The 24,121-nt window shown below is 35.5% G+C and overlaps 1 protein-coding gene across 1 annotated transcript; it reads right to left on the reverse strand.

Annotated features, from left to right (window-relative positions):
* Positions 1 to 1,961: 1,961 nt before the first annotated feature.
* On the reverse strand, positions 1,962 to 19,920 carry LOC106120606 (neurobeachin-like). Its single transcript, XM_013315959.1, has 13 exons — positions 19,851 to 19,920; positions 8,377 to 8,489; positions 7,931 to 8,071; positions 5,325 to 5,444; positions 4,869 to 5,088; positions 4,397 to 4,707; positions 4,127 to 4,259; positions 3,693 to 3,854; positions 3,342 to 3,471; positions 3,002 to 3,135; positions 2,670 to 2,881; positions 2,301 to 2,452; positions 1,962 to 2,052 (listed from the first exon to the last, which is right to left on the reverse strand). Exons 1-13 carry the CDS (start codon positions 19,918 to 19,920, stop codon positions 1,962 to 1,964), a joined length of 1,989 nt encoding a protein of 662 aa, XP_013171413.1.
* Between the last annotated feature and the right edge of the window lie 4,201 nt (positions 19,921 to 24,121).

Genomic DNA, 24,121 nt, shown 5'->3' on the forward strand with positions numbered 1-24,121 from the left:
GTTTCTGTGCTTAGATTTTTTTTGAATGGTTTTATTTAGTATAAGAATAAGATTATTAATGACTATTTAAATAAATTATACCAAGACATGTCTAGACACTAATTTATGTAAAACATTTTAAAGGAATTGCGTTCTAAAGACATGTTAAAGGTAAATCAATACTAGGTTGGAAAGATGAAGGATTAATTTCTAAGAAGTTAGTACTAGTTATGAATTTAGCATTTAGGATCTAAGAGACTACAGTGGGACGTGAGAGAATAAGGGTTTCAAGTTATTTGTACAATTCACTAGAAGACATAAATCGTAATTAAGGTTACCGACAATTTTCTACAGAGATTTCTAACCTAATCTAAGGGAAAGCTTTAGAGTAAAGTAAGAGGTTTGTGTTGCTGTACTATTTTTTTTATGATAGCATGTTCATAAAACTGTTCTCTACATTATCTGTAAGTTACAATATTTTTGGCACAGAGAGTAGGAAAAAGATAGTTTTTATTATTTTTTTCTTTATTTTTATGTCTAAGAGTGCACATTTAAAGCCTAAATCACAGAACGGAAGGAGCGGTGCAGGTGTAGTGATGCAAAAATATAGCTTTCAATCGAATTTACAATAAATTACAATGGTCGCGTAAAAAACTATTATTGGTTATGGTCTGTCAGCCGTAACACAACTTTAATATGTGCCTTAAATAGCATTTAATATTATATTTAAATATCTATTCATCGTCTACACGTATATTGACATAGTTTATTAGCGAAAATGACTAATTGGCACTTTCGCGTTTATTTTTCTATCTTAAATTCTTACATTAAGTAATCATCAGATTAAAACTCTTGTAATATAAGTTCCATTTATATCGTCACCGTATCTAACATAGAGGCTATTTCCACTAGCTGCGCGCTTAGCCGCCAAGTGGCAATAAGTTCTTATAATTGAGTACAAATATGAAAATAAAAAAGATAATAAAATTAAAAAAACCAAAGATGTTAATACAACCATTTAATAAAAATCAAAAAATATAATTACAACTGATTTTACACAAATTAAATACCTAATCTACCCATCACCAAAGGAATACAAAATAAAATTCATGAAATAAAATAATAATTTATGAAAAAAAATCTAAAAATATAATATTTTCAATGAAATCATTGTCGTCGAGTAAAATATTTCAAAATATTGCACGCTGTTACAATTTTTGTTAAGTACAGAAATGGACGTTTTGTTGATACGAGAGATCAAAACAACTTACATATCATATTCCAGTCAATACTTTACCTATGGCACTAAAATTAAATAAAAACATAAATTGATTTAATAACAATTTCCAATTAATAATACTATCAATAATATAAAATAAATGGAATGTTTGGAATGTCAAATAAAACAATACTGTTTATCACTAAAACATAAGTACTTGTCCGCCTCTGAAATTAATTTTTACAAATCTTGTATAATTCACTATCATGCGATGCTCCGTGTTGATAACTCTACTAAGATTGACCAGTGTTGCAAGGTTTAAAATTAAAAAAGTAGTAGTAACAGTAGTAAAAAAGAAGAAATAAAAATCATCTAGAAAGTGTTACGTTAGGTCATCAATCTAAGATAAATAAATAGAAAATAATTTTATAAAGCAAACTTTGCAACACTAGCCGTCATAGTGAGGAGCATAGCAGCAAACTAATAATTTCTAACGCTTATCAAAGCAGTTTAGACGCCTAAAGCCGATCTAGCTTCTAAAGGTGACTTACAGTTGAGGAGCATCAAAAATATTTCCAAATGAAATTCCATAAAACTTACGTATTGATGTTTCTAAACTAAGCACATACCACATGGTAACACTGACAATAACTGACACCTGTCAATATCAATTGACATTTTAATGACACAAAACTGTAATTTTGAAAATGTTCGAGTGACATCGAGTCAGTATTTAGCAGTGAAAGTGCGCGTAAGGCGTGGATCAGTACCGCTGTTGGTACTCGTGGTGCCATCTGTTGAAGTCTATGTGGAACACGACTAGCGAGCCGTTTTCGAGACCCGCCAATAGGAATCTGTAATGTTAAATTAAAATATTACAATTTTCGCGCGAATTTCTATAACTGTATAAAGCCGGGAACGTAAAAAGTCTAATAAGACATAGAATAAATAAAAGATTTGGCCGGGATTCTATATGAAGGGTTGTTCGTGATAGTACTTTCTCGTAAAGAGCAATAATAATTTAATTTAATTTAATTTAATTTACGTGTATCACTGTACGTCGATATGATATTAAAAAGGCGCATTAATATGTGTAACGTACTTCTGGTCGTGTGAGAGCGCGAGGCTGCAGACGGGCGCGCCGGCTGGCGGGAAGGCGTACAGCGGCGCCAGAGTGAAGGCGCGCCACACCTCCACCACGCCCGCGTCCCCCCCGCACACCAGGTACTCCCCGCACCGGGACAGCACCAGGCACTGCTCACACACACATACACATTTATACAACACTGGTCTGGTACAAACTAGATGTAATAATGATTTTATATTTTTTAAGATTTAAGAAGGATTTTCTACCAACATTATTTTAGTCAAAACTTTATATTCAAATTGTATGTCGACTCGTGGTCAGCTATTAGTGCGAGCTGCCATTAAGTTTGGACAGCACTGTACCACGTTTGCGAAGCTGTATTACCTGGAAGTTATCATTATGCGTCTCGTGCCGGAGCCGGCGTCCATTGAGCGTGTATGCGGCGAGATGTCCGCGCGCGTAGCCCACCACCAGCACACCCTCGCGCGCCAGCGCCAGCTGCTGCGGCGCCGCGCCCCCCGGACCTCCCGCACCCCCCGCACCCGGCAGCGCGCGCAGCACCTCACCGAACGTCGTGTGGATCAACACCGGACCGTCTGTACAAGTGTATCGTGTTAAGTACTGAAGGTGACATTCATCCATGTAAATCGGGGGATTTCACAAGACATATCGTGTGATGTATAGATCCTAATGAGATGAGATGTCAGTATACTGACTGATGGATGAGGAGACGACGAGGCCGAGCTCCGCGGAGACGAGGACAGCGTTGAGCGGCGCGTCGTGTCCCGAGAGCGTGGCGCGCGGCGCCGGCGTCTCGCCCTCGCCCACCACGCCGCCGTGACGTGCTGACCTGCATCACATCGAAACATGTGTAGAGCCGCGCCATGTACAAGTAGTATAACATCATAATTACACATAGAGCCATCATACAAGGATATAATACTTCTTCAGCTGGCTGGCTGAACGCGGCATTGAACACTGAAAGCGCAGCATTAAAAAAAAAAGAATTCCCTAAAGTTTAAACCCCAACAGTCGATGAGCAGTATTTGTAGTTACCAGTGCCAGAGCAGTACGGTGCAGTCCTCGGAGCCTGAGGCGATGTAGCAGTCCGAGGTGATGTTGCACTCGGAGCGCGACACGCACGTCACCACGCCGTAGTGCCCGAATATTATCTGCACTATCTTAGCTGCAACCACACGCAAATACCACCTTATTGCAAACAGTATAGAGTTCAATATACCTTATAGATCCGACTCGAAGGACCAAATATTTAAAATGTATTTAATAATAATAGCAATCGTCGATTAGTGTAGTTTTATTATTTTTAATGAAATATATTTTAGAAACAGATTTTGACATTGAAAGGATGGTATTTATTTAGTACTTTTAAACGTTGTGATTTCTCACCGGTTTCTGTAGAGAAGACTCTAAAGCTGTTGTCCCAGAAGCCTGCAGCGATGAGGAAGCGCGAGTCGACAGTTGTAACGAAGCAGTTGCTGCGCGCCTTCACGCGCTGAGAGAAGTTGTCGCCCAGCTGACGCCGCGACAGCGCGCCCGCGCCGCCGCCCGCTGTATACATACGCAAATTAATTTATGTTCATCAGATGAAAATAGTTATATTTATATTTCTTTAACGAGAGATCCTTTAATGGATGTATATGTAAGCTGCTAGGACAAATATTAGATCAACTTAACAACTTTATTTAGCGTTAAATCACATTTCACTGAAATGGGTACGGTATAAACATAACCGTAATCTAGTATCGTGTTAATCAGCTGGGCATTTTTTTAAATTTCTATTTATTATTTTATTCTACACGTAGTAATCGAAAGGTACTGACCCCATACAGGGTCCATGAGCAGAGGGTGATGGTGATGTGGCGCATGGTGGGGGGCGAGGTCAGCTCGGGCGGCAGAGTGCGCGCAGCCGCCACCTGCCCAGCGGTGCGCTGCGAAGGCGCGCGCTGCACTCACCTGTACATACATATTGTAACAATTAGAAAAGTCTTTAATACATTATAAGTAAAGATATCGAAAAGAGTAACTGACGTCATTAAGTTCACTCTATTTTGTACAAACTAATAAGACTAGTAAATTGATGTAGCAGGTACCGTGACTGCGGCGGGCATGGCGAGCTGGGGGTATGTGTTGGCAGAGACGTGCACGACGGCGGCGTTGGAGGGCAGCTTGAGACGCATGCACACGTCATCAGGCGGCGCCGCGAACATGAGCGGCGCCAGGTGCAGGCTGGAGGCGCGCGGGGGGTGCGGCTCGCTCAGCAGCTGCGCCGGCGTCTGCCCGAAGCTGCGGATCTGGTCTTCCACCGCGGTCCTCGTCACCGGGTCCGTGATCTGATCCAGCCGGACTCCGCCCTCGTACGTCAGGTAGTAGAACACGTTCGTAGCGCGCACAGCCTCCGGCCCTGGTGACATATGGATTGATAATTCTGTACGCACCCAACAATAAGAGAGTTTGAGAGATCCCATTTGAATTACTTAAGAGATGTTACTCTTAAGAGTGCAGGGACCGGAGTTACCTTCACAAAAATAGAGCACGCATTAATATTTTGTAACAACAACCTACCTCTTTGCTTGTATCCAAATATGAGATCAATCCATTGATGCAGCTGGCAGCTGACGAACTCTGACTCGAGCGCCATGCGGTTGATGCGCACGAACTCCTCGGCGGAGGAGGCCCATGGTGGCAGCAGTACGTCGCCTGAGGGAGAGTCTGATATGCCTAGCTTATAGCCGCCGCTGTTTACCAGCATCTCCGGTAGGAAGAACAGCTCCGGGATCAGTTCCTGGAGGATCACAATTACAGTAACATGAACCCTGGTGTCCTTAAGCAACAAGCGATGTAATATCATGCGTGAGGTAAAGGATTACTTTCGTTTGATTAAACAGGAATAAATGTCAAAGTAAAATGCTTTTTCCTTTCTCCTTCTCGTTGTTCTCTTCTCTAAGAACTGATAAATAAAATAGTATGATTTTTTACCTTTCAGTCTTCAGTTGTTATTTTCCGGACATATACACATACCTTAACATCGGAAGTATCTCTCTGGCAGTTCTTCCAAGAAGAGGCAATGGATGAGAACAGTCTGTTGGGGTGATCAAACTTGCCGCCGTGCAGCGCCAGGAACATCGTTGTCATCGGTTCCTGACACAGTAACAATGACACATCTAGTAGGACAACATTTAGAAACGTTCATGCTTTACTAGGACAAAGATACGCAAATTAATCTGTTATATTATTCAGGTTTATTATCACATCCTTACAAAACAAACAATTGTTCAAGTGCGACAAACATGCATGTGTGTCGAACTAGACTCAGATTATTTCTCTATTGAGACATTATGTTAACTATCTTCGTAGTTTTAGACATTATTAAATAGAATCCTTTGACATGAATGGCGCGCCTTCGTTACAAAGTCCAGTGTCAGAATGATTAGTGAGGGGACATAAACATCGACATTTTAGTAAGGCTAGTGTTGTGCCAGTACACCGGCACAGTGTCTGGTTTTCTTCCTAACAGTTGTAATGAACTATAAATAATATAATAAGCATTATATTAAACTTAAGATGTTTTTGTTCTCTATATTTCAAGGTTGACTCATTTCTCATTAAGCAATGTTAAGCACACGATTCATCAAAGCTTGACAATTTCACGCGCGATGTTGTCCTTCCATAATAAAAAAATAACCTTTCTATTTTCGATTCGACCAAAACACTCAATGGGCTTTTAAGTTTTTTACCTTTTACGACTCTTGTCGCAATCAATTAAATCATCGTTAGGGTTGGCACTTTTAAGTTATTAAATATTTTCTATGGAATTAAAATATGCTTTTAATGAACTGTCCCAAGTTACTTTGAAAATTCAAAACATATCACATAAAATATACTCAAAGAAAATAACTTAGTGGTTCAATTATATGCATTTATAAAGCAAGATGGATTGTTGTATCTAAAAACAGGTAATAAATAAAATAATTAAGAAACACATTAGTGCCAACCCTATCCAAAACTATGCCATCTGTTACTGGGCATTGCGCTTGAGTTTCATAATTGCAGTGACATCTCACTTCCCCGCGCGGCGCTACTGTGTCCTATAATTATATTGATTTCCAATCTTTATGCGTTTATTTTGAAGATCAGATTTAACTGGATATATACTATTGTTTATTGTGTTATTTTTTATTGATTACGGTTCATGTTTTTATTTATTAATTTATGTTTTATAGTTTTTTTTAAAGAAGAATGCGGCGAACGTAGATCGGATTGCCTAAAATTATTTGATCCGATGATACCCATTGACATTTGCAACAAAGTATGGCGAAACATTTATTTAATCTTCTTTCTGTATATAATTTAACTATTATCTATTACTATTCTTTTACAGCTAACTATGATTAACCTATTTTTGAAAAGGCACTTTTTATTTAATTTTTTTTCTATATTTTATTATAGAAATTATCTTCTGTTAAGGCGATTTTGATGACTTCTTTTTATTGAGAAGTAATTTAAGATTAATTATAATTTTCCTTGAGCTGTGAAAACATGAGCTTAGTTACAATAACAGTACGATATCAGTTAGTCATTGAATTTATCTATTAAATAAATATTGTTGTTATACTATATAAATAACGTAACAATTAGCAATTAGGTCAAGGCTGTGGTCAAGTTTACTTAAAATGCTTTGTTATTTTAGTTAACCTATAAAGATAACTATTTTAAATAACAATCTACAAATTCTTTGTTCCTTTTTCAAATAGACAATATAATATAGTTTACCTACTATTTTTTTCACTTGGATACACCAATGTTTGGACAGAATAACTCACTTTGAATATAACATTATCATCATCAGCTCACTATACGTCCCCACCGAGGGGCTCGGAGCCTACCCTAAAGTAAGGGTAATTAGGCCATAGTCAACCACGCTGACCAAGTGCGGGTTGGTTGACTTCACACATATCTTTGAATTACTTCTCAGATACGTGCAGGTTGCATCACGATGTTTTCCTTCACCGTAAGAACGTCGGATAAATGTACATATGTAAATTGGAAACCGAAAAACACATTGGTGCATGGCGGGATTCGAACCCAGGGCCTGCAGACTGCAAGACAAGTGCTTGACCACTGAGCCATCGACGCTCCTAATGACGCTTTGAATATAACAAATGAAGTATATTCGGAAATAAGAAACAAAAGAAAGAGTAAAAAATTATAAAACAAAACTAAAATAAGAAAATATTTGGTTTTAGATAGTTCGTAGTAGTGGTAAATTAAGGCCCTCGATACACAAGGCGATTTAAATTTTCAAAACCTGGCGATTTTAGTCGCTTACCCACAATACTTTGTTAGATTCGCGCACAGACACGCGTTGATTTTCTATCATCGCCAAAGCCGTCGCTTGCTACCTTTGTCAAGATTGTCGTGAGAAGAGTCGCTGCGAATTTCAAGATGGCGAGGCTACTCTTTACAGTTGAAATTTAGTCGCTATGTCTGTTTTACCCAAATAGATGACTCGCGACGCCGATTAGTCGTTGTGTGTGGGATACCCGCGACGCAACTGTACCATAACAGCTATGAAGTTTTACCTTGCTTTGTGTATAAAGTCTGTAGTGAACTAGTGATGTACTTACGATGCGGACGAGCCAGTTGAGCACGAAGGCGCCGGTGGAATAGTGTGTGCCGTAGTGGAATGGCGGTGTGGAGTCATGCTCCCAAGTGCTGTACCGCTCCTCGAAATATGCACGACGGCTGGGGTTTAGCGCTCCGATAGGCTGCACAAACGATACACAAGGTAACTGCTGGATCTTTCGACACTAGGAAACATTTTTCTCGTACCATAAAATTTACAATCAGGCAGCCACTAGACCAAATGTAGAATGGCTCAAAACATAGTTGCAAATCTCACAAAACACAGATTTGAGGTATTGCCATACTCAGACACCTCTTACATCTGTATACTGTACTATGTGCGACCCTTAGTAATGTTTTAGCAATCTTTATTAAAGGAATATCGAGAACAGCAGTGACATAACGTCTTATATCCTTAAGACTTAATATATTATTGATCTTTAAATACCTTGGAGAGATCCCTGTAGTTGGAAGGCTGGCTGAGGTCCAGCTCCTCGCTCTCGTAGTTGGTAAGCACCCAGGGGAACACGGGATACTGGTTCAGGTCGTTATACGTGCGACCTGGGAACAAGTTAATATGTGACGACATTATTGCTGACCGAAATGTAGTCTCATCTTATGATCGACGTCATCTTTTGTAAACCTAACTGCAACACGTCGTTTAGTAATTAACTTATTAACAATTAGTTTCTTTATCGTTGGTATTTTTGTTGTTAAAAACTAAACAATTTTATTTTTGCATAATTTTAATTTATGTTTAAACTTACTAATGTAATATTTTAAATACGAACATTTAGATCATGGATGTTTGTTAGAAAGTATCAAAAACGCTAAACAGATCTCTCTGAAATTTGGCATAGATGTAGAACATAGTCTGGAAGAATATATAACCTACTAATAAGTTATTTTTAGAATCTAGCGACAGCTAGTAAATGAATAAAACTGATGTACTCCAGTCCTAAGACAATACAAATTTAAGGTCTAAATTTTTTAATATCAGATTAGTATAATGTCTCACGAAAGTTTGAATAATTTAAGGGACTTTATTGCTACGTAAGTACGTGTCTTAGTACATATAATATCGTCATAGAAACAGAATACATGTATCGACGTGTGATAACACGATGTCTCGTCACATGACAGTGTCTTCTCTTGAGTAACACAACGATAAGGCGCTATTGTTTGATATCATGCATTATTGTATTTAAAACTATTAATAAATAGCTGTCGCCTGTGACTCCGTCTGTACAGAAATAAAACTTAATTAGTAGCACATGTATCCTTCGAGACTAAAGACGACGGAAAATAAGGAAGATGGAAAAGAGGGGTTGGATTTTGATAAACTTTGGAACTAAATGAATGAATTTGAGAATGAAAGTTAAAAGAGTTTATTTACAACTGCTATTTTAAATAGCAACAAAAAAGGAGGAAAAATACATTACGTTCGAAATATAAAAATATTAAAATAAAAAGTATAAAAAGGCATGTGTCGGCAACAGAGACTATGTTCTATATTTGTGTCAAATTTCTGCGAAATCCATATTACCGTTGTGTAACAAACATCCAGTAAGATAGCTGTCGTCCGCAAGTTCATTTGCCAAATGAAACCATATATTTCCAGACTATAATCTAAATCTTTTACAAATTTCATGTAGTTTTGTTTAGTTGTAGAGGAATTACGTGGTACTAAATATCCATTCAAGTCACATTTTTACGCATTTATATATAATAATATCAGTAAGATGTCTTTGCTTACTACAACTTGGATTCTTCGAAAAACATATGCTATTATTCGGTTTCCCTAACATATTACTATAGGTTATTAGGAATCTAAGACGTATTTAAAGTCAGAACTACTTCAACGTTTACTACTAAAAAATAAAACGTAATAACTATTGGACTCATCCATTATTTTATCGCGGTGTGTCATTAAAAAGTTCTTTAACCTTAGAATTAACACTAAACAATGCATCCGGACGTGTCTATGTTGACGAAACATACACGCGCGAGCAGGTAATGCAATTTATGATAGATAATTTCACACAAGGACAGCACAGCGAGATGGAACAGACATTGCAGTACTGTTATTGTTGGAACACACGCAGACCAGTACTATTCTGTCTCGGCGTTATGACTTCAAACAAGAGTACTGTTCTGTCCTACTGTTCTGTGCTGCCCTCGTGTGAAACTAGGGGCTTAGAGTTACACGCGTTGCTACGCGATTATAGTTGCATAGATAAATACAAATAAACAATCACGTTTCATCAGGCTGATTGCCTCTCATGTCTGTTCCCACTGCAGAAACAAATTGCAAAAGCGTATCATCCTTTGGATTTATTTAGTAAAAGAGAGTTGACGACATGTTTTCATGTAGGTGGAAACTTTTGGTAAATTATCACGTATTATTTACGACTAAGTAAGTTCGATTGCTGCAACCGTTGTTATTTAGGCATCTATAAAATACTATCTGATAGAAAAAAATTGCATACCATTAACATACGCAATTATTGCTAGAAAGTGTTAACTTTTCGATTCTATAAAGGTCGTTTGATCAACTACAGTGCGACAAGCTTATCTGGGTCGGTAAGAGTCTACTACCACTGTTACTTCTATCAGAAAATATGTAAAATGGGCAAAGAATGGCAATAAAAAAACATGAAACGACAGCTACAGTATGAAAAAGATCTTGTGAGACCTTTATATCGTTGATAAGGGGCGTTAGTGAGCTATCATAATATAGTTTGACTTATGCCCACCGGGTCAAATAAAGTTGTCGATCTGTAATAGTAATATTGCAGGAACTATTTAACGTTTTTTTTTAATTCGGATGCCGTACACAGCTCTCTCCGGCAATGGCCCGTTAAATAGTGACCTTAATGCTCAGTCATGGAGCAACTTGTGTTACAATTTAACTTTTTTATAGCTTAAATTATACAAGTGTAACATAAAGTTTCTTTTTATCAAGGACTTCCCGAATTAAATAAATTCTATACATAGGTACAATCGAGGAAATTGGCGGTATGACGCTGGAACGTTTCTTACCCATTGAGACAACAACGCGGAATCAATAGGCCGTAGCTTTCAAATACTCTACGAAAAAAGGTCGGGCAATGGTACACGATATTTTACTATACGAGAGCGTCGGTGGCTCAGGGGTCAAGCATTTGACTTGCAATCTGCAGGTCCTGGGTTCTGGGTGGTTGGCCTAATTTAGTCATCTTTCCCTTCTCACCCTTTTTCTTATAAGGAAAGGATGGGAAGTGGAAGTAGACTTTCCGGATGAGAGGATGCATGGAAAGGGAAAATATTTTCTTTCTGTGCATCCTCTCCTCCCTCGATTAAGGCTGCCAGTCCACCAGAGCGGAGCGAGGCAGCGGAGCCGAGAAACGGACTAATGCGGAGTGGAGTTGCGTACTGTGACTGTCCACCGGAGCGGAGCGAGGCTGCGGAGCGGAGTGAGGAAGTAATGCGGAGCGGAGTTGCTGTGTTTTTCAATATGCGGAGCTAGGCAGCAAGTACGCGACGAGTGATTTCGAGCTCCCGGCGTGGGGCGATTGGTTTAGTTCTACGCGAAATGTCAGTGATAGCAGACATGCCATCGAAAAAGTTGATACATTATTACCTTACATTGCTTGAGGAAGAAGAGTTGGAGTCAGAAGAAGCCGAAATACTTACCATATACCATTTGAACAATTCTATGAGGAAACATAGATTTTGGTTAAGAAATCATATCAAACATCGTTCAGAACACAGTGAATATTTTACTCGCCCGCACTCGCTTCCCCGCTCCGCATCCCCGCACGTTTCCCCGCTCCGTTTCCCCGCTCCGCTTACCGGTTTTATATGAAATTTTAAACTAGCTCGCAAGTCCCTGTCCACTTAAGAGGAGCGGAGATTTTGTGCAATCCTATTGGTTAATATTTCTCCGTTTCTCGGCTCCGCTGCCTCGCTCCGCTCTGGTGGACTGGCAGCCTAAAGGTAGGCAACGCCTATGCAGTTGCGTGTGTCTATGGGCAACGGTCACTTCGCTATTTCAGCGATTTCAGGTAGCCGCTCGCTCGTTTGCCACCTTATGATATAAAAAAAGCATTATTTGATTGATAGAAAGACTTCTTACATCTTGAATTTCCAAATATATATCAGATTCTGACAACTTACAACGTAGTTATACTTTTAATAGCTTATTATCACAACATAATAATAAATCCTAAAGAAGATATTTACATTAAAAAGTCAGAAATCTAAATCGTTTTATCTTAAAGATACATAAATACATATAGAGATAAAAATGTAAACATTGTATATATATAACATACAAACATATAACACCGAATGCAGACGGCCTATGCTCTTTGACCCTTTCGATACTAATCTTTGACTTTAAAGAGACAGGACCTGTTAAACGCCCAATCGTCTGTGTTAAATAAAAATTAACAATAAATTTTAACTGTCTCATGTCAGGGCGTAATTTAAGTCTGTATGCGTTTATAATTACGCTTTAATTTTGAGTGTGTTTGTATTAACTCACAGCTGTACGGCGGCTTTTTGCCTAGTCCTGTTCTATATATTCAAAGATACTAATAGACATTCATATTTACAAGTGCAATCGAGAGAGGTCACTTTATCTGTGTACATCTTACTGTGGAGCTATTGTAGCCACGTGACAATTTCACATCTGGCTGCCGAAGCGGCATTCGTCAATACGATGCCAACTTTCGCACACGGCGCTGCAAAATACGTAACAAATTCGTACAAAAATATTAAGAGAGATTTTATTTTGTGTAATGTGGAATTAGTTTTCAGTTGTACATCGTAAGTGACGTCGTAAAGTGACGTTTCGTTTCGCGCGCAATTCAGATAACAAACAATAGTGTTCAAAGTTATGTTATTATTAAATGTGTTGTGATATTTTGATATTTCGTATAATGGAAATAATAAAAAGGTAGGAATCATTCTTCTCGATACTTTAATTATAATGAAAGTATACTTTACATGTATAATACATATTATATAATAATTAACATAATAAGAAATTGCATTAAAGTCGTAAAAATATGAAAGACCGGTAAATGAGACAATAAGAGTAATTGTTTTTTTTTCATCACAAAAGGAAAAAGTCTTACTTCTTCATAAAATACCAACAAGAAATATTTATTATTTCTACTTTGTAAATGGTATATCAATTATTAAAATAATATAGCATTGTTCAATCTCATTTAAAAAAAAAAACTGGCTTATTTTTTTTTTTAGGTTAGAGTACAAAAATAAATCATCATCAGCCATGTACATATTAAATGCAAAAACTAAAAAAAAAACAAAACACTGCTATAAATAACATCAGGTTATAAAACTACACCAAGAAGGTAAAAGAAAAAGATAAAACAATGAACATTAGATAAAGTTAACTATCAAAATAATCATTAAGCGTAACATAAATATATAATATCACGTTTATATTGACTCAATGTAAACTAAAACGTAAAATATTGTTGTCACTGTCTTATTAAAGACAATGAAAGAGATGAAAAAAAATGTATTAACACAATTGTCACGATAATGGAAAAGCCTATGTAATAATTTTCCATACACATTTCAATATTTATTTTATAGCAAACACGATTGCCTATAAATCACCAATCTCAATAAATAGATAGGCGATTGCTTGGAAATGACAACTTTTGCTTCGTTCCGATTTAAACGCGTCTGTTGATTACGTTATAGGCAATTCTATCTATATTATTAGTTCTAATCCACACCACCGCTATAAACCTTAACCATTAGCGCCAAAATGGCGGAAATCAAATATGCACAAAATAATACGTCTTGTAGCCAATCCATTTATAGAGTACTATGAATGATTACGTTTTTTTTATAACTGGCAACAAATTTCAGTTAAATGTCGAAAGTTTTATCGTATCGGTTTCGCTTTATTATGTAAAGCGTAGTAAAATGGTTCCTCATTACTAAAACATTGCAAAAATCGCTTGCAAAATATAATAGGGCAAGTCACTGTTTCTCAAACTAACGAATTATTTAAACTTTCGTGAGACATTATTATAAACTAATGATTTTCAAAAATAATCATGTATGTTAGTAGGATGTTGTCACCGACTAGTTTCGAGCTCATCAGGGAACATATGAGAGCCGTTTAAACATAAGTTTATCGAATAAAATGACATCGAGAAAAAGAGACCTTAAGAATACAACTTATGTTCTTACAGCCTTTTTCCAATCACATAATTTTGTCAACTTTAAGAAGCATTTGTGTGTTTTTAAATACTTTTTGCTCGATTCTATGTAACCAATAATTTATTTTCGAAAAAAGAATAAAAAATACTTTAAGAATTTAATTACACTTTAGATTATGATTTAAATTGTGCAGTTTGAGAAACACTGATGTTCTTTTTTTTTCACCTCTAATAGAATTATATCGTTTGATTTAGGTCATGATCGTCGTCTTCCAATTATTACAATAATGGAGTTATTATAAATAATTGACACTTAACCAAATACTGCTCTTGCAATTAAAATTCTAACTGCCGTACGCTAAACTGTTTGAATAGTCTTCATTAGTGTAGATTTAGTATCAGAAAAGTCACTAAGGGTTCTCTAATTGACTAATTCAAGAATATGAATGCGTTTAATTTTTGAATAATCAATTAACTCGTAAATTTACTAATATTATAAATGCGAATGTTTAGATGGATGCTTCGATGGATGTTTGTTTGAAGGTATCTCCGAAACGGCAGGACTGATCTCGATTAAATTTTAAAAACATATAGAACATAGCCTAGAAGAATACATAGGCTACTATTTTTTTTTTAATTCCGTGGGATCGGAGTCGCGAACGACAGCTAGTACAAAATATTTTAGAAATGCATTGAAAAACAATTGAACAGAGAAAAAGGAAAAGGCAATAAAAGTAATGTAACGTATTGAATTTCAGTTGCTGTTTCATCCTAATGAAATCAACTAAGTTACTAAGGTAACGGAATTTAATTAATATTATAAATTTATTTTATTATCTCATTAATTTGCGATAAATATTATATTTAAGTTCACAATAGTCGATTGTGTTCGAACAAACGACCATTTCATTGGATGGCCGGACTCTTAATTTTAGGAACAAGTCTTATTTTGTATTTTCTAGGTTTCGAATTCTCTTCGTACACAAGCTATTCTCGCTACGCCATCTTACTAATCTTACTAATATTATGAATGAGATTGTTTATATAGATGGACGGATGTTTGTTTGAAGGTATCTAGCAGCGGCTCAACGAATCGCGATTTAATTTGGTATACATATAGAACATAATCTGGAAGAAAACAGAGGCTACTAGTAGTATAATATAAATTTTGACGATTTATGTGACCTTGTATACGAATGGCCTTAAGGTTAATTTTCGGATTATTAAGTTAAATTAAGATTTGTAAAGGTTTAGTGAGGTTAGTCTATGACTATTAGATTACAATTCATTCGGTAAGCTACTGTTATTAAGTTACTGGTGTTCATTACAAGCTAGTAAGTTGTTAGTAAGTTGATACAAACAAAGTACAATATCAAATATATTCGATTTGTTAATTAAATAACAAAACTGTTCGGTCAGTAATTTGATCATGCCTTCGCTAACAACTTGTTTTAAACTGCAGATAAACTAATAAGGAAAATAAACTAGTTGTCGCCCACGACTCCGTCCGCGCGGATAAAAAATTAAAAAAAACTTTAATAGTGGACTATGTGTTCTTTCAGACTATGTTCTATATTTGTACTAAATTTCATCGAGATCCTTTCAGCCCTTCTGTAGATAACTTCAAACAAACATCCATCCCTCCAACCATTTAAACATTCACATTTATAGTTTAGTAAGAAGTAATATAGCAAAATGTGTCAAATGAGCGACGACCATTGCCCATAGACATCTACATTTGCAGATGCATTGCGTAACTTTCATCGACAGGGGAGGTTACGCACAGTAAGAGGATATTTCCCCTTCCTAAGCGTCCACACGTAGAAAGGGGAACATGACTCAAGTGCCTCAAGCACGCAAACAAAAACAGTGAATTGTAAATTAAATTATTACTGGTGCAAAGATAAAATATTGCATTATGATTCATGTTTATTTATAAAAAAAATGTGTGTTACAATTTGTTCCGGCAATTGTTTCTATAGTTATTTAAATGGTGTTCTATTAGCTTTGATTATGTGGAGATTTGAAGCGAAATGCATCAGGTAAATCTAATTTATAATCTTAATAATAATCTCTTTGTTAATCATATAACAATATGTTAATCAAAGTCGATATTATAATTGTCTATGAAATATAATTGACAATATAAACAGTATATAATGACTGTAATGATAAAGAGTAAATTGTTTACGATCTGATTATGGTACAGATACATAATTGCTTTTATGATGGAATATTTACTCTTTGTAAACATATAATAAAATAAGAATGTCTGTATGTAATATGGAGATAATATAATCATATTTCGTACAAATGCGTTAGTGACAACGAAAAAATTTTTTATAAGGAAAGGACGGGAAGTGGAAGTGGACTTTCTTGATGAGATGATGCATGGAAATATTTTCTTTCAGTGCATACTCTCCTCTGTCGATTAAAGTTAGGCAACGCATATGCAATTGCGTATGTCTATGGGCAACGGTCACTTTGCTATTTCAGCGATATCAGGTGACCGCTCGCTCGTTTGCCACCTTATGATATAAAAAAACATGTTTGTCTGTCTGTCTACCATTCTGTCCGCAAGCTGCGTTTGTTCCGTATAATCTCTGAAACGGCTGAACTGAATTTACCGGGAAAGTCCACTGGAAGGTATTTGATGTGTGGGAGAATATTTAGTAGGTTAATTTCATTATACCTAGTCTTTATTAATAGGTAAAATAAACCTTATCGATTTGTGTCTGTCTCGTTATACCTTCCTTAGAGCCATCGTCTTAATTATTATACAATACTATTCTTCATCATCATCATCAGCTCACTATACGTCCCCAACGTGCGGCTCGGAGCCTACCCTAAGTCAAGGGTGATTAGGCCATAGTCAACCACGCTGGCCAAGTGCGGCTTGGTTGACTTCACTACTACTATTCTTATTAACGCCTAATTTAAAATATTATTTCATATTGTTACGTATAAGTTTCTCACAATTCGGATGTTCCAGAAATTGCACGACCTCGACTGCCGGTCAATACACTTTATAAGAGCTATACCAGCGCTTCTCAAACTTATATTAAACTAACTGTTGCTCTAGACTCCGCCCGTGCGCGATTAAAAACTTTATCAGTCGAATATGTGTTCTAGAATACATCCTATTATATATTTATGCCAAATTTAATCGAGATCCATAGAGTCGTTTAGAGATACCTTCTAACATTCATCCATCTAATCTTTCGCAATCATAATATTAGTATGAATTTGAAGATTAATCATTATTTAAATTTTATTTTTTGTGCTTTTAATGGTGGTAAATTTGATTTCTTATTTACTCCCTTTTCAATAATAGTTTCTTAATAAACTTATATTATTACATTATTAAATCAATGAAAAAAATACGATAAAAGTTTAGGAAATTCTGGTCGTAAAGTTTGCATAGCTTGCTGGAAATTATTTCATGGAACAAATGAATATTGAATAATAAAAACCGTTATTCAGATATAGATATTTAGGTTTTGGGGCTGTTTTTGTGTATAATCTACCTTAATTTGTATTTAATCGGCTGGCTTACATAAATATATTATATATAAAATTCTCGTGTTACAATTTTCGTTCCCATACTCCTCCGAAACGGCTTGACCGATTCTCATGAAATTTTGTGAGCATATTGAATAGCTCTGAGAATCGGACAACATTATTTTTAATCCCGCGCGAACATAAAAAAAAATTATATTCATGAATGTGCGTAAAATTGATACCTTTTTGAGTACACACATTTAAACGCATGTCTTAGTTAAAAATTAGCAATTAAACTGAATTTACATAGAAAATGTAGTCTTGAAGCATCAGGACTTCCTCTATATAATCATTGTCGTGTAAAGAATTTCCTTTGACAAAACATTCATTGTAAAATCAATTGGGTTACAGTTTTACGAGGTAGATATCGTCTGCGACTCAGTCTGTTAGGGATTAAAGGAAAACTTAATTAATAGTCTATTTGTCCTATCAGATTATGTTCTACATCTATACCAAGTTTTAGCTAGATCCGTAGAGCCGTTTTGGAGATACCTTCAAACAAACATCCATCTAAACTTTCGCATTTATAATATTAGTAAGAAGTAGTTACAATGATCGTTAGTGAACTTATACTTATGCTAATTATTGTTACGAGTATTAAAAAAATTTGCCCGACTGACAAGACGGCATTAATTTTTGGTAGTCATATAAATTAAACCCTCCATATCCTAAATCTCTAAAATAATTTTGACAAGATTCGTCACAAGGTATGGACGTACAGGGTTGTTAACTACTGCAAATTGAACTTTATTTTTAAGTTGATAAAGTTACATTTGTTTTACTTGTAGAGTATGAGTCATCGCGTTGATCTGTCTTCAGTATCACGTGCGATGAAGAATTGGCACAGACTAATGTGGAGGAAGAAGATAATTTAGAGCACAATGATTTATACGTGATAGTAAAATGAATGGATTACTTGCGTTCTGTAATACATAACCTATGTCGAATGACAGAGTGTAAAAGAAAAACGTTTCTAATAGTTACAGTTGGCTTCTGAGACCAAATTTTTTGTATAAAACTATGTAAACGGGGATTCTGATCACAGAAACACACATCAAGTCGTCTACATGGTGCTACATTTATTTTTAAATTTCATAATTTGCCAATCTGCTTTTTCCTGCGTTGTAGATACGTCGGGGACTTTTACAATTTGAAAAATGTAAAGTTAGAAATAAATTTGAAGCACTTTCAAGTATTTGTAACGTCACATAATTTTACTAACTTTACGTTTATGCAATTGGCAACTTTTAACCTAGATAACCAAAACCAATAGATATTAGCAAAGGTTTTAACCACTATATATGGTGCGTAACCATTTCTATGGAGGTCGATACTGTAACATTTGTTGTCTTTACCAATTACACTGTATTTCTAAAATAAGTGCTAACAAAGAACGTATATAATGTCAGTACATAATACTTATATAACACGTTATATAATAAGATATCAGTTTACACTACGTTCCAATATTAACGAGACAAGCCAACCGAAGACCGCGGCGCTGTTTTGCGGTACACTTGAACCGACTGTGTTGATATACTAAGAACGCATACGAGGCATACTATAATTATTTTTTAAAAGATGATATTATGAAGTCTCTTAATAGCGAAGCTAGCGTTTTCTAACTTTAATAAACAACTCTTTGGTACAGTATATTTCCTGTTTCCTATACATCTGAAAGATTTAGATGGAACTATCGTATGATATTCCGAGGACCTAGTACGAATATTTGTGAATAGCGACTTCGTATCTTCGTTATTAATTATGTCAAAATTAGTATGAAATTTTTGGTTGTACTACACATCCGATAGGGGGCGCTGGACAAATAAAAAAAATGAGGACGACAATACGATGACTTTTGCCACAAATATTCATGCTAAGCCCACTAAGAACATTACAAATATATTTAACCTCTTACTAATCTTACTAGTATTATAAATGTGAATGATTGGATGGATGGATGTTTGTTTGAAGGTATCTCCGGAACGGCTGATCGGATCTCGTTTAAATTTGGCTTAGATGTAGAACATCGTCCGGAAGAGTTAGAAAGCTAGTCGTGAGTTGTATATATTTGAGAGTATCTGGTTCCTACGCACTTCTATTGACACACGATGTAACCACTCACATTCTTTATGAAAAATCAGAGATAACACTACGATCGTTGACCACTTACCTGATATCGTGTTGAGGAACATAAGGTATTCGAAGTTTGATATCTCTCGTCGCTGCCACTTCTGTGTCATGTTTGAGTTGCGCATCAGTTGCCGGGGTGACATCATTGACGCGCGTCTGTAACAACATACGAAAACTAAAGTTACACTGTTATGGAATTGTGATACATCTTACTAATATTATAAATGCGATGGATGGATGTTTGTTTGAAAGTATTTCTACAACGGCTCAACGGATCTTGATGAAATTTGATATACATATAGAACATAGTCTGGGAGAACGCATAGACTATTAAGTTTGTGTTTATTGCCGTGCGGACGGAGTCGCGGATGACGGCTAGTATAGACATAAATAGAATATACGTAGTCGTTAAAGTGCCCTTTAAAGCGACCAGTAGCTATTATTATATTATTGTTTGAAGCTAAAACTTGGGATACAAAGTTTTTAAGGGAATTGCGAGTACATAGGAGCATGAAGTTTGAAATTAATACCATAAAGTAAACCTAAGTTATTTAAATTACATTAACTGAAACTTTAACCTTTATTTTAAAAAAAGCAATTGCTTATTAGTGTCTTTATAATGCAATTAATCTGTTTAAAATTTGTACCACGTTTCAATGCAGACTTCTAAGAAAAATAATGTATTTTGTTTACAACTTTAGGTTAAAAAAGATAAAAAACCAAGAGTAGTAGCTTCCTATTAACTATTGTTTTTAAATATATTTTCCTCTTCAATTGTTATTTTACTAATATTATAAATGCGAATGTTTAGATGTTTATTTGTTAAGGTATATCCGGAACAGGTCAACTGATTTGCTTGAAATTTGGCATACATATAGAACATTGTTTGTAAGAACACGGGCTACTAATTATGTATTTTTTAATACCGCACGGAGGGAGTCGCGGGCGACCGCTAGTTTAAACATAAGTTTTATTACCACGAAACTTTTATGTATTGAATAAAGAACGATTTGGATGTAATTTGCAATTCATATAATAGGACACAGATGTAAAATAACCGGAAGTGCCAAAAAAATATTTAAATTGCTAACATTATTATTGTAATCGTGACAAATTGTACTAAAACTTCGAATATTTTGCATTAACAATTGTATCGTGGAGATTTACTGTGCATAAATACTATTTCTATAGGTCTGTAGTTTATTCCAATAAAAGATCTAAAATTTGTAAGCAAATCTTTACGTTAACGAGGCGCTCGGAGCCTAACCTACGTTAAGGGTGATTAGGCCATAGTCAACTACGCTGGTCAAGTGCGGGTTGGTTGACTTCACACATATCTTTGAATTTCTTCTCAGATAAGTGCAGATTTAAACACGATGTTTTCCTTCGCCGTAAGAACGTCGGATAAATGTACATATGTAAATCGGAAATCGAAAAACACATTGATACATGGCGGAATTCGAAACCAGGACCTGCAGATTGCAAGTCAAGTGCTTGACCGATGAGCCACCGACGCTACGTTAAACATACGTTTCTTGGAAAATTTTGTGTGCTTTGCATTGTATTTTTTACAAGGAAAAGTTGTAAGCGTATAGATAAAAAATGTAAAACCAAATGTTTTGTAACTAAAATACTTGAAGCATTTTCAATATTGACTTAAGTTTCGTTTAAAAATGTTTGTTGTATAATTTACTAGCAAACGCATGCGATTTAATAATTATAGCGAATTATTTTAGTGGAAAATTTTTGTTTCTTGTTCGAAAAACGCCCATGAATAACTACACCACAAGCTTATAAGACAATATTTTATATATATTGAAAGTCATATGTAATAAGCTGTCAGATGTGACAGATTGAGTTAGGGTTGCCGCAATTTGTAATCCGTAACTTCGACATCAGTGTTGTTAGCAGGAGCGACGTTAGTAAAGCGAGGAGGGGTGTTAGCTCAGGGCGCTGGGTATTAGAATGCACTGCAGGCACTCCTTTATATCCGACTCTATTACTTGCTGTGCCTCTTAAGATACTCTATCTTTGAAAGAATTCCCCAGAGACCGCAAAAATCTCGTCCAAGGCACCAGAAATGGTAAAACTGCCCCTGTTATATGTTTTAGTATAGATATATGTAATACAGGAAGCGATTGTATATAAGTAAATGTGTCCAATAGTTTCCGGCACGAGTCAAGCGCGGTCACGGCGTCAAATTATGTCACGGTCTGCTCTTATGTACGAACATTTCGCGAACAACGGAATGAAAACATCGCATGAAATTAACATGCAAACAGTTACACAAGGAACTAAAAGATACAAAGATAAAACTGCGACGTCATTTATTGATATTTTACGTGCTTCTGTTTCTAGAATCACAATGTCTTGAAATATAATATTGATGTACAATTTATTGCAGTTTAAACTAAATTAATTAAAGTTTTATCCTTTATTTAATGCATCTAAGTTTAAAAAGGCAAGGTTAATACCCTTTCTAATAGCCATTTCTGGAAGGTTCTAGGACTTACTGCCACCTGGTGAGTAAATTTAAAACTAAAAAAAACTCACAAGATTTTCACAAGATACTTGGTAATCTTTAACTAATTTGTCATCTTCTTTGCAGATTAAAAAAGTTTGTGATCTACTTTTTAAATTAATGTGTCCTTTATGGACGTATAATTGTTTATAATACGAGAATAACTTATAGTTCCTTAATATTACAGTGTAATAACCTTTGACAATTGACGTCATCTTGAGGTCGAGGACGTTATGAACATAACAGAGATTACCGAAGGCAAATAATCACATTTACAATTTTATCGACTAACATAAACGTAAATAAGTTCGCTTATGTTAATTTTCCGCGAGTCGCGCGCTGCCGGGGCACGCGTATTTATGTCAGGGTCGCGCGGTCGCTGCCCGCAACACTTGGCCGACAGACTTGTTTGTTTTTGTTTATATTGATTTGATGAATTTGTAAATAAGATACTAATAATGTTATTATAAAGTAAATAATTTTATTGTTGTCTTGAGAATGATGTCAAAGTATTTACATAAATGTACTTTATAAAGATTTTTATGTAATTAGTTACTTCACTCGAAAAACTCAGTCATACGCCAAAAAACCTCGGATGCACTATCCCTAACGGTGTGTTTCGGAGACCAAAGTCTAAATTTAAAACAAACATATGATGGATGATGTTATTTTTATACAGATAACTTGGTCTCAGAAAACGACGGTAAGTCTTTTAGTGTATTAAAGAAACATATTATTTCCCACTTATACTAAATCTTACCAGTTTTTTTTAAATCACATTGTTCTAATATATTTTATAACCGATCTTTTTCACCACAGATGATAACAAATAAACTATAACTAGATGTCGCTCGCGACTCCGTCTGCGCTGGTTTAAAAATATAATATATTATATAATACCCGATTCGCAGAGCTACTGAATATGCATATATAAATATTATTGAAGTCGTTTCGAAGGAGTATAGTAACTAACATAACATAGTCACTGCATGTGATGTGGAAGTAACCGTTTGACCACCGGAACAAAATGTGACCTCGAATAATATAATTATTATGTCACTAGGAAATACTCGTAAATCTCGTGAATTTTCTATGAATAATTCAATATGATACAGAAATGTAACGAATTGTTTAAATTTAGGAGAGACCAAGGATCCTCACTTGAATCCTACACACATCGATTTATGGTATACAAATTTATAGTTGATCGTTTCCTTATTTAATAATTTTATTATAAACCATATAAGTGTTTATGTTTAAACAATTATTATAATATAACTCCGGAAGAAAACGATACCTAGGGGCACGACAAAGTCCCCGATAAGACATTTTTCATTAATTCTTTATTAAAACTTGCAACAGAAAAAACAAATGTTCCTTTGTCATAGTAGGTTAGTTTTTATGGACTTTATTAAGCAAATCTTGTTAATAAAATACTAAAGTGTAGAAGGATTGATGTAGAAAATTGTAACCACGTAACTACATTACGACGGAACGGATTTTAATAAAATTCGGACACAGTAATTCCACACTGATATGACCCATAGGTAATTTAATACCACGCGGACAAGGTTGCGGGCGACAGCTAGTTGATAATAAATCACCAAAGTACAAAAGTATGTACAGTTCTTTACAATATTGCCATTGCTCATACAAGATCAGTAAGTGACCCTCACGTCCGGCGGACATTGATATTGAACTGCGTGTACATTCGCTCACAAAAGTGATAAAGTATGGAAATTACGTACAACTCCAATGCACTGACATTTCTTTCTTTCTTTCTTTCTCTT

Source organism: Papilio xuthus, unplaced genomic scaffold (assembly GCF_000836235.2).
Source record: "Papilio xuthus unplaced genomic scaffold, Pxut_1.1 DF826949.1, whole genome shotgun sequence".
Taxonomy (NCBI): Eukaryota; Metazoa; Arthropoda; class Insecta; order Lepidoptera; family Papilionidae; genus Papilio; species Papilio xuthus.

Bases quoted from the DNA above. Each gene is read 5' to 3' on its own strand.
- LOC106120606 (XM_013315959.1), bottom strand. From the start codon at position 19,920: ATGACACAGAAGTGGCAGCGACGAGAGATATCAAACTTCGAATACCTT. The intron at 8,072-8,376 runs GTATTTAAAGAT...TCGTTTGTGCAG, and splicing joins ACTACAGGGATCTCTCCAAG to CCTATCGGAGCGCTAAACCC. The intron at 4,260-4,396 runs GTACCTGCTACA...ATGTATGTACAG, and splicing joins CCATGCCCGCCGCAGTCACG to GTGAGTGCAGCGCGCGCCTT.